The 13,115-nt window shown below is 37.4% G+C and overlaps 1 protein-coding gene across 1 annotated transcript; it reads right to left on the bottom strand.

Annotated features, from left to right (window-relative positions):
• Window positions 1-4,163: 4,163 nt before the first annotated feature.
• On the bottom strand, window positions 4,164-12,724 carry LOC128231939 (G patch domain-containing protein 3-like). The gene is made up of 6 exons (XM_052945198.1): window positions 12,373-12,724; window positions 7,489-8,012; window positions 6,582-6,756; window positions 6,239-6,391; window positions 5,479-5,692; window positions 4,164-4,516 (listed from the first exon to the last, which is right to left on the bottom strand). Exons 1-6 carry the CDS (start codon window positions 12,722-12,724, stop codon window positions 4,321-4,323), a joined length of 1,614 nt encoding a protein of 537 aa, XP_052801158.1. The 3' UTR covers window positions 4,164-4,320.
• Window positions 12,725-13,115: the final 391 nt, after the last annotated feature.

The following is a 13,115-nucleotide window of genomic DNA, read 5'->3' as shown; positions in this document are numbered from 1 at the left end:
GCCATTTTATTATGTCCGAATTAAAAAAGCAGTGAGGTTAGATCTGGCGATGTGGCTCTGGTTCTTTGAGAGATTTAACGGCGTATCGGTTTTTCACGACCGTTTTTGGTTGTCGAATGAGGACGTTCAGGAGGGCCAGGGCGTGGTTTTGGTTTGTTTTTTTCAGGGTCAGTGGTTATCAGCGGCTTGGCCTGAAGAATGGCATAACGAGGGTATAACAAAAGACATCACAGTCCTGGAAATATTTCCTATTTTAGTAGCTACATGTATCTGGGGCCCACGCCTTAGGAATAAGCGCATTAGGTTTAATTGCGATAACTCGGCCGTGGTACACATTTTAAACACGCTAACATCGAAATCTGACAGAGTTATGTCCATTGTTAGAACGATTACTCTGAAATCCCTCCAGTTTAACCTTCTTATTAGGGCCCAGCATGTAGCCGGCAATAACAACGGAATATGCGATGCTTTATCCCGGATTCAGATGGACAGGTTCAGACGCCTAGCTCCGGAAGCAGACCTGGAACCGCAGCTTCTTCCGGTACATCTGTGGAACGTCTTCAGCGTGGAGCCGTCGACCTTTTGCGACATGCCATTGCCCCTAACACAAATCAACATATAGAACAGGGTTAAATGCACTAAGGGGTTTCCGTCGGAAACTCAATTTCGACGATGTATGGCCAATTCCCGAACATCATATAGTAATGTTTATAACATACTGTTTTCAAAACAACTGCAGTGCAAGTACGATCCGGACATACATGGTCGGCATTAATTACTTTCATAAGTTGCAGAATTTTAAGGATTTTTTTTTAAGTTTTTGTTGTAAACAAACTGTTAGAGGGATGTAGCAGGGCAGGTCGACACCCGGAAGAAGCCGACAAAAGGCGCCCAATCACACTCTGTATTCTCATTTCAAAAACGGAGGCACTTCCTTTGGTGTGTTATGATGCATTCGAATCTAAATTATTCAAAGCTATTTTTACGTTGGCATACTTTGGGCTTTTCCGCATAAGCGAGCTAGTCGCCCCTGCAAACGCATGCGCAGGTAACCAAATACGCGGGGGTGATTTGTTCTTATTTGAGGACGGAATAAGAATAGGCGTACGCTTGGTCAGATCCAAAACTAGTCAACGCGGTCCGCCTATCACCTTTAAAATACCCAAACAAAGCATTGGGCCATGCCCTGTTAAAGCCGTTACTGATTACCTGGCTGTAGCGCCAATGTCCCATACTGCCTTTTGTCACATGGACGCCGCACCCGTTACTAGGCAACAAGTTACCGCAGTCTTAGAAAAATGTATTAAACGCGCGGGACTTGACACTTGTAAGCGTTTACAAAACGCATAGCTTCCGTATAGGTAGGGCTACTGATCTCGCGGCACATGGGTGTCCTCATGATATGATAACGAAACTTGGTCGGTGGTCGTCGGATTCATAAGAATATAGACACGCCGAACTGAATATGCCATTTAGGTCATTACTTGAGTATATGTATTTAATAGTGTGAGGATTAGGACACGTTGAATTAGACGGCCCGGGGAAATAGGTTAGGAGATAAAACCTCATATACATAAATAACATTACGGATACATATATAAATATATATATATATAGAGAGAGAGAGAGATAAATATATTTCGCAGACATATGGGTCCTGGGAGATTCAATCCCGCGTCGGGCCGGCGAGAGAGCACGATCGAGGGGTATACCAGATCTGAAGCTTCCCGCGTCAATTTCCTGGTGGGGAGTCGGCGGCCTCACCTGGCCTAAATTCAGGAGGTCGTTCGAAACAAAGGTTCTCTTGTGTTCTCCACCAAAGATCATAGTCATACATCTCGGGGGAAATGACTTAACCCAGGCTCCCTGTAACGTAATTTCAAACCAAATCGCAAAAGAAATCCGCTATCTTAGAGCGGCCTTTCCAAACGTAATAATAATTTGGGTTGACATTTTGGACCGCATGGACTGGCGCACACAGTCTTACTCAAAAAAAAAATAAAGCCAAAAGAAACCGCTTAAACAGACATGGTAGGAGCTGGGTTAGGCTTACGGGCGCGTTCGATGTTCTGTCGATCGATATTGACTCTACTACACCGGGGTTTTATCTGTCCGACGGGGTACATCTCTCGGACGTCGGACTAGAGTTTTATTTAGATTCAATGAAGGACATCCTTAAAAAAACATTTCTAAAACAACCGATCATTTGCGTGGCCTAGGCATCAGAATTTTGGAGGATAAATTTATTTCATTAAATTTATTGTGGCGTAAAATTCTGTCGGTTGGTTGACCGTTGGCACATAAATATTAATAAGTTTAATATAATAAATCATTTATTGACTATAAAATAATGACTACTGGATTTTTGACCTCTACCAGCGTTTAGTTTGAGCTAGTGCCAGCTCGTGTACAACTGTTAGGTTTAACATCTGTGAACAGTTTTTCTTATTTTACATTTACAAGCATTTAGGATGCTTCAACCGTCGGTCTTACGACCGACGGGATTTTACGTCACGCTGCGGCCAAAACTTGCCACTACTTAGGTTTTTGATAAATATGGTTCATACATATGTATATATGTATATGTCTAAAGGTTTCCATCAATAAAAGTAAACATATACCCACGTTTTGTTAGTTTTTATTTCGCATGATATAAATAATGTCATCAAACTTAATTATACTCTAAGATGTTTGCCTATATATATTTACATTGTTATGGTTAGACGTTCCGCCAGCATTGATGGAGTTGCTTCATAATTCTTAAAGCATGTTTTTGTATTGTATGTAATTGTCAAAGTTATTATTTATCACATGTACAACTTGTTCACATTTTATTCTATATGTTTTTGTTCAAGGCCAAAGGCTTATGTATTGCGGAAATTGTCAACAAAAATTAAAACTATTACTGAAAACCTTAACAGAATACCCATTTATTACTAAGTGTGTTTTAATTGTTTTCAATGTGAATAAAAAAAAACTTGGTAAAAAGTTTATTATGTTTTCAGGACATATAAAGTGTCTCGTTGTTTCAGTTAACAACAAATGAAACCCTTTTATATGTTTTGTTTAACACGCTTATTCATTTGTATTTGATTGCCAGATGCCACAGTGTACATCTGCGAGGAAAAATCCGCAACTTTTATATAATTACCGGTAAACAAATAATTCCGAGGTAAAGCAGTATTTAACGGCGCAGTATTAAACGCAGTCAACAAAGAGATAAAGTTACGCAGTTAATATAGACAGAGAAGGCCATGGAGAAACGTAGTTAACATATAATAAGGAGTTCTTCTATTTAACTAGACGGTTGCTTTGTAATCAAAAGCAGGTTGTCAAATTCAGTTTCACGACATTTGACATTGGGAAATAGATAAAATACACTTGAAACAGAAACAGTGGGACATTCACGATAGTGCGTAGTGTGGCCTTGACATCTGCAGATTGTCTCAATATGGTAAACATTTGTGGGTTGTTATTTCCGAATTCTTTAAGCGGTTCAAAAGATATGGAGCGGAAACGAAATATAGTCATATTATAGTCATATGACCTGTGACCACTAAGTGTGAACTTGACCGTAAACATGCGCTCGCATGCACATTGAATAGTCAAGTTTTGTGGTCAGTTATTTCAAAATCATTCAAGCGGTTCACGAGCTATGAAGCGGTCACGAAATGTCAATTTACCTTCGACCTCTTAGTATGACCTTGACCTTGAACTGAGTTAATTGTTTTATTTGTTCTGCACATCGTCAAAATGTGGAAAGCTTTTTTGCTTAGTCATTTCAAAATCCTTCAAGCGGTTCAAGAAATACGGAGAGGATTCGATTTGTGACGGACAGACGGACGAACATGCTCCTCCAGCAAAAACAATGTGGCGCCCAATTTATGGGGGAGACATAATGACATACATTAGAGTAGAATCTTATTTGAATTTGCACGTTAAAGCAGTTACTGATTTAGACTGTCAGTTGCCATATATTCCCGAAAATATATATATATTATAGTATTATATTTGGTCATAAATTATATAATCAAAATGAAATGAAAGCAGATTCATATTAAATGTGCTTCATTAAATCTTACGCTATATCAAATCCAAGTATTTAGTGCCGCACAAATTTAACTAATGGTAGACAGTAAAACTAATAAAAGCACAATAGAAAACACAACTCCTGAAAACTTTATTATGAAAGAGCATATAAAAATAAATGGAAATTCTTGGAATACAATTTCCAGACAAATAAAAGACGAGCAAATAATGAGCAATCATTTTAAATGTCCCCTTTCTGTCCGTGGCAATAGAAAACAACAACAACAAGAATCAAGTATTTGAGAGATGAACTTTCTCTTTGGCCTTGTGGAATGCCACTTCATCCCTGTACTTCAGATGATAGGGCTCGAACCGCCGGGTTAGGGGCTCGTGAGGGTCTGTCACCCCTGGGTCGTCAAACACCGTCGAGATTATCACCTTCCGCTGGGCACGGCCGGGGTTCCGGTTAATCTTCTCTCCATGGTAACTGAAAAAGTAAAGCATATCTAGCATTACTTCTTATTATAAGACTTATTTGTTTTAGTAAAAACTGTTTTTCTTTGACATGCTCACTCAGTAATATGCAATGTTGACAATTGTGTTGCCTGCACACCACTTCGCCTCGATGTGGCTGACATTTGTGACAATACATTCTAACGTATCTCAAAGGGACACATGCTGTGTAGAAGTTTTAAACCTACAACACAGTTGACTGCAAGGGTTACTCTGAGGTACGGATTGATTCTTGATAGCAAAACTTAGGACAATTGCATTGAAAATTTACGCCAAATACATGAGATTCCAATGAAACTTCTGAAAAGTATGTCACCATTGTTATGCGCAATGGCTTGAAATTCTCAATGCATGTAGCCTGTGCATTAAGCACAGTACTACAGCATATACATTTATTTAGTATATATCTCCTTTTTAGCATCCCACAATCCATTCCCGTGCCATATTAATGCGGTGTGCTGAGTGCTGTCTTTTACACAGTTTTTACGATTTGTTTTCAGGAACGAATTATATTCCTAAACAAATTATTCCAAAAGAATTCAAAGGCGGATTTGTGTTTAAATATATTGAAGTAAATGCACCTAAACATTTATTCATGCGACTGATTCATGACGTCAATTCAGGAATGGAAATTCCGGGAAATATCGTGTTAAACCTAAGTGCAGTTTTATTGTTAAAACCACTAATAGTTCGTTGAAATATGGATTTTATAAAAAGAGATATTCAATAAAAGGATTATGACAATAAAACGTGCATCTATCTCGGCAATGTCCCATCACAATATCACCTATGTATTAATAAGCTCAAGCGCATGCCATTTTCCAAAAGCCATGACCAACGGACTCGTGTATGCAGGCCTTGTTATTAATGTCGTCCACCCTATTCTCCATGCACGCTCCCTAACCCATCTTTAGAGTGCCTCTTCGCCTTACTTACCCAATCCCGCGCCGGTCCCGTGGGTGCTGGCCATCGTTGTCCAGGGCATCGGCCCTGCCCCTTATGGTAGATCCAAGTCCCTGTCCTTCCTTCCAGCCCTGAGTCTCCAGAATTCTTCTGCCCACTCCCTTTGTATGAACTTCGAACTTGCCGATCACTGTGCTATCCTCTGGCTCGTCCGTCTTTTGTTTCTTCTTTTTCTTTACGGCTATTCCTGGTAACAATAGAAACAGGAGTTCATTAAGGAAAACATTTTGATTAAGTTTCATGAGTATGTAACCATGTATAATGCCTCTAGTTTGTTCCAAAGATTTTTCAAGATTTGACCTAAGGACCTAGTTTCTGACCCCATGTGACCCACTTTTACAAGTGGTCGAGATATGATCAAGGGGAACATTCTGACTAAGTTTGAACATTTTCTGATCAATGCCTATCAAGATATGGTTCCGGACGGACGGACGGAAGGACGGACATCGCCAAAACAATATCCCCCTCCCGAAACCTTCGAATCGGCGAGGTATAATAACAATTGGTGTGCATTTGTTTTCTCTTGTTGATATACGAAAAGATGTTCAGTCAAAAATCTAAGAGTCTTCTATAATCAGCCACAAACTCACACCTCTATTTTGCAAATGAATGACACTCGATTGTTCAAAATGAGGTACTTAATTGTCAATTTGTAAATAACGGAAGTTCTGATGCTCAATCAAACAACCCAATAGTTCATTAAAGAGTTTGAGACATGCGTTCCTATCCCTACCTGCTGTGAACCTGTCGGTTTGCTCGACTCCCTCCCGGCGCCGCTTCTCTTGTCGCATCGCAAGGAAGTCCCTGGCGTCCTTGTCACCGGCGCCAGGCTCGTAGTAGCCGCTCATATCCACGTCCCAGTCGTCCGTGGTCTGCTCGTCAAAATCTGAATGTTTTTTTTTTAAATAATACTGATTTGAAATTCATAAAAAGAAAGATTATATAAAATATTTTTTAATGTTACTGTCCTTGCATTCAACTTTCAGAACAAAAGCATTCTACCCATTATTGCGTTCTTCACAATCAAAGAAATACTACGTAAGGAAAAGTCTCTACAACATGGCAGCAGCAGTTACCTCCTTCCAGTGCCTGCCAATACTGGGCATCAGTGTAAAAGACAAGGCCACTGCCGCCTTTCTCCCACTTGAGCTCGATATCCTCTTCAAACAGGCGCTCCTTGTTCCGCTCCTGGTTTGCCGGGTCATCCATCAGCGCCTCGTGCCGCTCCCACTCCTCGCATAGGTCCTGGTCCTAGAAATGTGATATACGGGACGATAAAGAATAGTTACTGTATTCTGTTTTTAGAAATGCAAGGTATCAGGAAATAACAACATCCTAGAGGGATTAAATTGTTGTTTTAAACGTGTACTAGTATTATGTTAACATAGATACTCACCAAGGATATGAAGCAAAGGACCCATATAAACTAACCTAAGATAAAGCAACGACGATGAACTTTCCTGAATATGGTGAATATTGTGTATATTGGTTCACCATTTTCAAAAGAAATTATATGATTTTTTTTTTGGTAAATATAAGAATTCACATTTCTGGTCGAGATGCAAGTAAATGTTATTGGCATTGGCTAATGGTTTTGTAAACAACAATTATAAAACTGATACAAAAAGGTTATTCCATATATGAGCTCATATATTTATATCTCTCACTCAAAACCGGTGCAATTACAATGTTTTATTGTATTGAGTGATCTATTCGAACAAACGAGAGTAATAAATCAGCTCACAACAGGTTCCAATGCTCGACTGTTTTTGTTTTTTTCATATAATAAAAACTAATGGCCGATCCTATTTACCTGGAATTTACCTAGTGTCAAGCTTTAAATATTGCCAGCATTAATTTTAAACAAGTTGATGTAAATTGAAACATGTCATTTAATGTTTGGTTTTATACTGTTTCTCTTCATTTTCTTGTTGACTTACAGATAACGTACATGTATATTAAAAAATGCTTCTGGCAAATTACCTCCTCTGGATCTTCATCTTCTCTCATCATTTTCTCTTCAATATTGAGATCCATTCTCCTGCGTGCTTCCTCATCTCTCCATGACTTCTTTTTACGCTTGCTAGTCGGAGTGGTCCCTGTACTGGTTTGCCTATTACCCTCCTCACCATTATTTGTATCTGCCTGAGTCCGACAATTATGAATTTTCTCAGAAACTAACGAATGTCCAGATCCTGTCATCACTTCAACATTATCACATAGAACGCCTTCTCTCACATCACCACCATAATCAAATGGTACACTTCCATATTGTTTGCTAGATCTAGTTTTGGGAAATGTAAGTCCCAACTTTTTAATAATTTTGGGGGGTAATCTACACTGTTTGATGAAGTCCAGAAAGACCATTGTCGGCGTGCCAACATTGCCATTTGGCATGATGTCTGGTGGGTTTAGTTCTGGCAGGGTTTTGAGATCATTTTCTGTAAACACCTCCCTCTCTGTAGGCACAATTTTACTCTCTCCTCTTGTTAGTAATTTTGGATCTTCTGAAAATATATAACGGTACCAATTTTTAAGTCTTCTTAATACTTATTACTCATAATGTAAAAATAGGAAAGTAAAAAAATAAGGAATGCTTGGAAATAGGTGTGGTTGCTTCAACCTGAACATACAGATCAGACAGATCTTATAATTAACAGACTATAACGTGGTCAAGGAAAAGACACCCTTTGACCAAATAAAATATGATGTTAATTCTAACATATGTCTTTGCATATCAACCAAGAGTCTTAGACTCTTTCTTTGCTCATAAGGCGACAAGTCAGCAATTATAAGAAGATATCATAGTCATGATAAACACAATTAAGATCCATACAGCAACCAAAGATTTTCTAAATGTTTATACTCTTAGGGCCAGAAGTTGAACCAGTTCTGCCATCAATCAAAGACAAGTAATATCTGCTTCTATCAACCATGGATTTCAAGAAAAGCAAAACGCCTATCAAAACACAAAGGGCGTACTGAAAGGCAAAAGAAACTGGCAAGGACCAACAGCACTTTAGATTCTAATCACTAAAGAAAAATATAAAAATGAATACAGAAAAGCCTATCTTAACTTAGCAAAAGACATAGTCAGCGTTAAAAACTCCCCAAAAGCTCAGGACCTATGTAGTAGGCAAAAAAAGTGACAGCAATGGAAATGCTCCACTGAAATCAATAGGGATGAGAGACAGTGATCTCAAAGACAAAGCCACCATTTAATTTTTAAACAACCAGTTCACGAGTGCCTTTATGGCAGAAGATATGTCATATATCCTACCATTGCAGGGTAAACCTTTCCCAGACATACATAACTTCACAGTAGGAGTCAACAGGGTCTGAAAATGCTAGCAAAAATGGATGTATACAAGGAAGCTGGCCGGATCACATTCCCACTATATTGTAGATGCTGAGAAGGTTAGACCGGCCTTAGCATTGGTTTATATGGCATCTCTTCAACAAGTTGATGTCCAAGCAGATTGAAGAATAGCAAACATGAAATCTTTATTTAAGATTGGTGACCACAGCGTACCTGCAAATTACAGGCCCACATCCCTAACTTCAGTCTGTTGTAAGAACCTCAAGCATTTCGTGCTTAACCAGGTAAAGATATAAAGAAAGATATGCTCTACATAAGATTGGGTTGTCCTGTCCACATAACAAAAAATAACTAGAAAAGTGTCCATAGAACAAAGATGCCCCCATATCCCACCTACACTTTCGTGCTATTATTCTGCCAGTAGGTTATGAAGTGTGACTATAAGAAAGGCAATACCAAACTTTCCATATAAATAAAAAAAACAATCCAAGAACATGACCCCTAAAGAAAACTCCAAACGGTTCCCAATTATTTATAAATTTATACCTTGGTGTAAATGGGACTCAGATACCAAAAACCAACATTAACCAGACTGAAGCTGTTCAATGGTTTGTCAAGGTTGACTAGAGGACAACCAGTAGTACAAGCAATATGCTGAGTTATCTTGACTGGCAAACCCTCTAAGAACGTCGCTTACACTAAAATCTGGTAAAGGCCTATAGAATAGTACATGGACTAGTACAGGTATTCTAAAATTTTAAAATCTTAATCAGTCTGGGTCATTTGATGCCCTCACCCACAAATAAAAACAGTGTTTTGACCCGAAAATCTTATTTCTAAAAAGAAATTCTGGAAGTTTACTATGTTGTTCCTAAACAAACAAGCATTTTCAGTGAAAAGATATCCCCCGCCAACGATGGCTTGTTTGTGCTTGATGGCTTGTTTGTGCTTGAAGGCTAAAAAAAATCTTAGAAAGAATAAGATAAGCACATTGGTTTATCCCTTTCCGAGCCAAATTATAAAATATCGACCGGGACTACTTAATGATAAAAAAATTTAACGAAATAAATCAGAGGGATTTACCAAAGAAGTTCATTGCAGGATGTTGGTTCATATAACATTCAAGTTTCATTAAATTCTAGCAGCTAGTTACTGAGAAACGGCTGCAAACAATGATTTTTTTAATAAATCAAGGGCAATAACTCTAAGGAAAATTGACCAATCCAAAAGAAAAATAGACAGGCATCATCACAGTATGTTGGTTCTTATTTATTCCAATGTCATGAAATTCTACCAGCTAGTTGCATAGAAAAGGCTGCAAACATGGATCTTTTAATAAATCAAGGGCAAATAACTGATATAGAAATTACACAATCCAAAATATAAATAAACAGGCATCAGCGCAGTATGTTGGTTCATATTTATTTCAAGTTTCAAGAATTTCTACCAACTAGTTACTGAGAAATGGCTGTAAATGAGAGTTTTTCAAAAAATCAAGGGCAATAACTCCAAGTACAATTGACCAATCCAAAAAGAAAATGTACAGGCATCATCCCAGTATAGTAAATCATATTTATTTTAAGTTTCATGAAATTCTGCCTGCTAGTGACTGAGAAATGGCTGTGAATGTGCGTTTTTCAAAAAATCAAGGGCAATAACTCCAAGGACAATTGACCAATCAAATTTTTTTTTGGACGGGCATCATTCCAGTATAGTGGTTCATATCTATTTTAAGTTTCATGAAATTATACCGGCTAGCTACTGAGAAAACGCAGTATTTCAATATCGCCCTCCCTATTTCATAGGCGGGGGATAAAAATTGTGAAAATACCAATCTTGGTTAAACTACACTAAACACCATGCAATATTTTTTTTGAGTTGTTGAATGCAAATTAATTCTAAAATAATATATTTTGATGTGTTTTATCTTATTATTTTATGATTTATTGGGTTGTGCTCCAGCTGAGCTATAAAAAACAGGAATTGGGCATTCTTCAGGTGCTTCAAATGTTATCTTTTAAATGTTTTTTTAAACCGTTAATGGTACAGTACTTCAATATACAATCAAACAACAGAATCATAATCAACAAACGGATTAATCATGTAATGCTTGTGATGTGTCAAATGGATAACTGGAAGAACATAATTTGTTTAATTGTGTCTCCTGTGATTTATAACATATTTAAACCGAATACAAGCGTCTGCCAATCAACAGATAATGAGTGATAATCAAAGTGGAACAAAACAGCTGGTCATGGTTTATTGTAGTCTAAAATAATAGACGTGTTATACAGGATTCTTCCAATCCCTAACGTCTAAACGGGAATGTGCAAAAAATGGGGGTGTTTTAAAAATATTGAAATTGTTTTAAGTGAAGTATTTTATGGTTGAAATTGATCATAAAGAGTTATATTCATATTTTACCATGTAAGTGAAATGTTATTTTGCACTAAACAAGCATTTAATGCATTAAAACAAGTTGTTTACCTTTCCAATAAAACAAAAGTTGACTGACACAGAAAACAATTATGCGAAGGGGAACAACTCGATACAATCGTAATAGCTCAGCCTCCTCCGACAAAGCTTCGAGATAGACCTCGTTATACAATCTTAACAACTCGGCCATGGCCGAAATGTTCCGAGCGATTTAAAACTGTGCCCTAAAGCCTTGCAGGTGCCCTTCATGTATATATCGTTATGTTTTGACAGAATGAAATGAAAAAAAGCCGTCAAACTTATAATTATAAGTTGGATATTTATTTTTTTGTGTACGGAACTAATATAAAATAACATTATCTGGTAATATTTCTTGTTTTTATGATATTTTATAGACGCTATATGCTTTAACCCGGAATCCTGATCGGAACAACTACCCACTTTTGATACTAAACAATTTGTACGTGAAAGATTTGCCATATCAAAAATCTAAAAAAAATCCGTCAACGTACAATTATTTGGACTAGGTTTATTGAGGTATATATGGGAATGAGTGCATGACAAACATGGTTTGTGTATTGCAATTTCTACATTTTATATGGACTTAGCTGATTTGGACTTATATTTTAGCCATTTTCTGATACTGAAATCAATCAGATGTGTTCGTGATTAGTACAGACTGGCAAATTATCGACTTTTAGAAGCTCTGGACTAGTAGACATTCCTTGTACCTTCTATAATCTCTCAGAATTGAGCAACAAAAGTCACTCCCTGAAGCTCCTTCTCAACATAAGGCTTGATATTTCTAGGTGCTCTTTATTTCCCTTGGACAAATGACAGTCAAACAACCTACCAGAGCTCATGACAACAGTCTAATCCCTAGAAGCTTTTAAGGGGACGCTAGCCAATACGCTGTTGAAGCTCTCATTCAGTGTGACACTGATTTTATTGTCTAAATGTACAATAAACACACTTTCATCCTTTTACCGGACACGACAATTGTGTAAAAATGCCTCAAAGTGGAGATTTATGTGTGGTAACGGAAGAAGAAGCAACTAGTCAGTGAAGTTAGATTATGAAATGCAACAGGTTATTGATCATTTATTAATTACCTTTTGCAGCTGGAACTCTTATTCTAAATACATAACATGCTTGTTTCATGATCTCTCCCTTTGCATCATACCAGTGTTTCCTGTTATACATCTTAAAAAACTCTAAAAACCGTGATTCAAGGATTTTAACTACACAACATGTTGAACGTTTTTCACACGATGAATCTGTCAGCTGTGAATTCGAATTTGTAGAAGTGACTGCTTCAGGCCTATGCCTAAAATGGAAACACATAAATCCTTTGGATTCTACGAATTGAGAAAAGTAGTCTCGCAGGTCCTTTGAGTGATATTCCATCGGTATATTGTTAATAATCGCGTAGCACACAGTCGTTTCCTGGTTTGTTGACTCCATCTTGATCATTATCGATAGAAACGCTTTTTATTCTGATTTTAATGAGCGCCTCCTTGACAAGAAATAACACATTTATCAAAACCGCACTTTGGTTAGATACTACTAATAAACTTTAAAATTAAGACGGATTTATTTCCCTGATATAAACTCTTTTTTAAGATTTATACTTTTTATGTTAAGAGTAAAATTTCTAATCACAACACTCACACATGGCGAAACAAGATTTTATGGCAGAGGAAAAAATGATATCATCTAAAATGTGTTATTGGATGCATTTTTTACTATATAATGTTTTTAAATACACTTCGACTATGGTCAGGGGGCATGTTCTCCCAAACTCCCAGTTGTATGGATGTGTCTAAAATGTGTTATCATATCCTTTTTGATACAT

The sequence above is a fragment of the Mya arenaria genome, chromosome 4 (genome assembly GCF_026914265.1).
Source record: "Mya arenaria isolate MELC-2E11 chromosome 4, ASM2691426v1".
NCBI classification, from domain to species: domain Eukaryota; kingdom Metazoa; phylum Mollusca; class Bivalvia; order Myida; family Myidae; genus Mya; species Mya arenaria.
This window is presented reverse-complemented; position numbering and strand designations above follow the sequence as displayed.

Bases quoted from the DNA above. Each gene is read 5' to 3' on its own strand.
- LOC128231939 (XM_052945198.1), bottom strand. From the start codon at position 12,724: ATGGAGTCAACAAACCAGGAAACGACTGTGTGCTACGCGATTATTAAC. The intron at 8,013-12,372 runs GTAATTAATAAA...ATATATTTTCAG, and splicing joins AAGAGTTCCAGCTGCAAAAG to AAGATCCAAAATTACTAACA. The intron at 5,693-6,238 runs GTAGGGATAGGA...TATTGTTACCAG, and splicing joins AACCGACAGGTTCACAGCAG to GAATAGCCGTAAAGAAAAAG.